At 51.1% G+C, this 3164-nt stretch overlaps 1 protein-coding gene across 5 annotated transcripts in view; it reads right to left on the reverse strand.

Moving 5' to 3' along the window:
- The window catches only part of cnnm2 (cyclin and CBS domain divalent metal cation transport mediator 2), a 95211-nt gene extending 93506 nt beyond the window's left edge, over nucleotides 1-1705 (reverse strand). For 2 of the 5 annotated variants that reach the window (XM_031904824.1, XM_012966084.3), the window contains exon 1: nucleotides 35-1705. In XM_031904824.1, coding sequence (XP_031760684.1) covers nucleotides 35-1490 — 1456 coding nt within the window. In that variant the 5' untranslated portion in view covers nucleotides 1491-1705. 5 annotated transcript variants of the gene reach the window in all.
- Nucleotides 1706-3164: the final 1459 nt, after the last annotated feature.

The raw sequence follows: 3164 nt of genomic DNA on the forward strand, positions 1-3164 counted from the left end.
TCTGATAAGTAATTCATAAGAAAAAAATTCCTACCTTTTTTGAATTCCTCGAGCATGGCATCCAGCTTGGTGTCATTGAAAACAAAGTGCAAGGGGTGGTTGTAGAACCTGGTGATAGTCTTTAGAGGTGTGCAGTCATCAGGATCCACAAATGCCAGGTCCTTGACAAAAAGCAAGTCCACAATGTTGGACCTCTCCCCTTCATAGACAGGTATCCGGGTGTAGCCGCTTTCCATGATCTCGGACATGGTGTTGAAGTCCAGAACTGCATCCCCAGCCATCATAAAGCAGTCACGGAGAGGGGTCATCACATCCTCCACAGTTTTGGTCCTCAGTTCCAGGGCACCCTGGATGATATTGAGTTCCTCTTTGACTAGGTCATTGTAGGGGTCAGTGACCCTCAACATCTCTAACAGTTTCTCCCTGTTATAGACAGTGCCTATTTCCTGACCCAGCACACAGTCCAGCAGCTTGCTTACAGGGTAGGAAGCGGGAAAGGTCATCATCATGAAGAATTTGGTCAAGAAGATAGTGTTGGCCCCGACAGCTAGTCCATGCCTGGAACAGATCGCCTGTGGCACAATCTCTCCGAAGATGACAATCCCAATGGTAGACACCACCACGGCCACCAGTCCAGATCCAGCGATGTCATCCAACAGGATAGTCAATGTGGTGTTGACCAAGACATTGCCCAGCAGAAGCGAGCAGAGCAGGTAGTTGCCCTGTCTACGGACCGGTTCAATGCGCTTGGCGTAGTTCTTTTCCCGCTCGGTGCCACAGTTCTGGACAATGCGCAGCTCCATGGGATCCAGCGCCATGAGCCCCAGGTTGAGGCCGCTGAACATGCCGGACAGGCACAGCAACATGGCAATGAAGATGACCTGAAGCCAGAAAGGCAACAAGAACTTCTTCTCTTCCACCACAATCACCTTGGTGTCCTCCCCATCATGATAGATCCAGGTGGTCTCTGCCCAGGGCTGTGGGTGCCCCCCACTGGGTGGCGTGGAGATGGAGGTGCACAGGTAGTAGGACTTACTCTTCTCAGTCTTCCGCAGGGGTTTGATATCGATCTCCACGATGCCGGAGCTGCGGCGGCTCAGTGCAATGGAAGGCAGGATGATGATGTCCGAGGTGCGGATCCCGCAGGGGTGGAAGCCTTCCTCTTCCCCCGGGGCCCCGCTCCTGCTCCGGCTCCGTTCGTGCTCAGTGAAGGCGATGCGGGACCACGTCTCGTTGTTGATGTTCTGACCGTAAACCCGCAACCGGACCCGGGTCCGCTCGCTAACCCGCAGCGCTCCGCCGTGCATGGCCGACACCTCGTCCGTATCCTCCAGCCGCAGCCCTATAATGACGGTCTCCTCACTGTCCTCTCCGGCCGCGGACGAACTAGCCATGGACCCGCAGAGCACCAAGAACACCAGAGCCAGGAGCCAGCAGTGGCAGTGCGCCGCCATGTTGAATAGGGGCAATGCTTTAGGACCACCCGCCATCTTTAGTCCGGGTGAGGGGGGGGGTCACATCCAATCATGGCCTGGCTCCATCCCGGCTCTCTCACAGGCAATGCCCGCGCTGCCCGACACCCACCCGGGTTCTGACAGGAGCTAGCAGCCGCGTCCAGAATTGAACCAACTCTTCCAAGCGGGGGCGGGCACCTACTGAGCGACTTTCCCGACAACAAATGAAAAGGTGAGAGCTCTAGAAAATGGGCGGAGTAAACTGACAGCTGAAAGAGGCGGGACCAATCCCTGTGTTTTCAGCCGCGGTGGGCGGGTTTTGGAAGGGAAAGGGGCGGTGTTAGCGTGGAAAGGGCTTGGTCTGTGTGAAGACATGCGGGTTTATGGCATGTGTACACAGAGCTGCTTGTGCTGCTGATTCGTGTAGCGCTGGATCCTCAGCGTGTGCTTCTCCAGCTGTCACATGGAGTCTGAGTTGTAGCTCAAAAACAGCCAATGAGCCGTAGTTTCACAAGCTCTATGCAGTCACCTAATAAACAAATCATTCTTACACTTAAAGGGGAATTGCACCCAAAATATTGAAAGAACATGTAGTTCTGAGCGATTTACCAGATAAATGCATTTAAAGACATCTGTAAAAGGAATTGAAACAGAGAGCAGTGTTTGTTTAAATTTCTCTCATATAACAATATAAGCAGGTCAGTTCTGAAACTGCTTCCTGGTTGCTATGGTACATTGGACCCTAGCAGCCAAATAGCTGATGGAATTCCTAACGCAAGAACTGCTGAACAAAAAGACAAAATATTAAAAACTAAAAGTTAATGGTGAAGTCACCAAGCTGCTGTGTACTATGGGGCCCCAATCTAATAAATATGAACCTTTGATGCTCAGGCCAGAGGTTCCACAGAGGAGGCATCATGTGATGCTGGAAGGCTGGCACCCAATTGTTTGGGGCATGTGTGCAAAGTAATGTGTAAATCAGGGATGTCCAACAAGAAATGTTGCTGACTAGATGTTTGCTTTCAAACTGGTGATGAGTAAATGCTGCCTGTTGATTGGTTGCTATGGGTTACTGGACCTGGTGCAAACTCTTCTTACATTACTCACTGGAGAGCTGTTTGTTTGGAGTCTGAGAGTGTGAATCCAGTAAGTTTGCAATATCTGTGCCCAGTAAGCATTGCTTTTAAGCTTTTTAAGGCTCTACCTAATCTACAAGCAATCCGACCTTTGCTTGCACTGAAGTGTTTTATAGCTTTCCACCTGCACATGAAGCTGTTCCAGGGTTTCCTCCCAGTAATAAGAGCATGGTTCTTTGCAGCACTTCATTTCCCCAAGCAGTGATTAAATGCTGGGGTCATAGGAGAAAGTGTCTTTTTGTGCCAGTGCCATATACTTTCTAGAAAATATATAAGGCGGGGTTTATTAACCCGTACAGTTTTGAGGCAGTTCTCCATGATGCTCTGTAACAGTTTGATAGTTTGCCTACAGCAAACCCTAGATAAGCCTTCTATTACATACAGGGGAGCCATAGGCAACCCAGTAAGCCACCCATCCCCCTTGCGTGTGCTTTGGCACACATGCACAGTTCCGTTAAGTGTGAAGAGGGGGGTGAGGGGGTCATTGCCCCCCCTCATAATGACAAGCGGCGGGGGCAATGACAAGGGAGCACAGGCTAAGGGTAGACAGGAGAGGTTCCTGCCTGGCGCCCCC

The sequence above is a fragment of the Xenopus tropicalis genome, chromosome 7 (assembly GCF_000004195.4).
Source record: "Xenopus tropicalis strain Nigerian chromosome 7, UCB_Xtro_10.0, whole genome shotgun sequence".
In the NCBI taxonomy this organism is placed as follows: Eukaryota; Metazoa; Chordata; class Amphibia; order Anura; family Pipidae; genus Xenopus; species Xenopus tropicalis.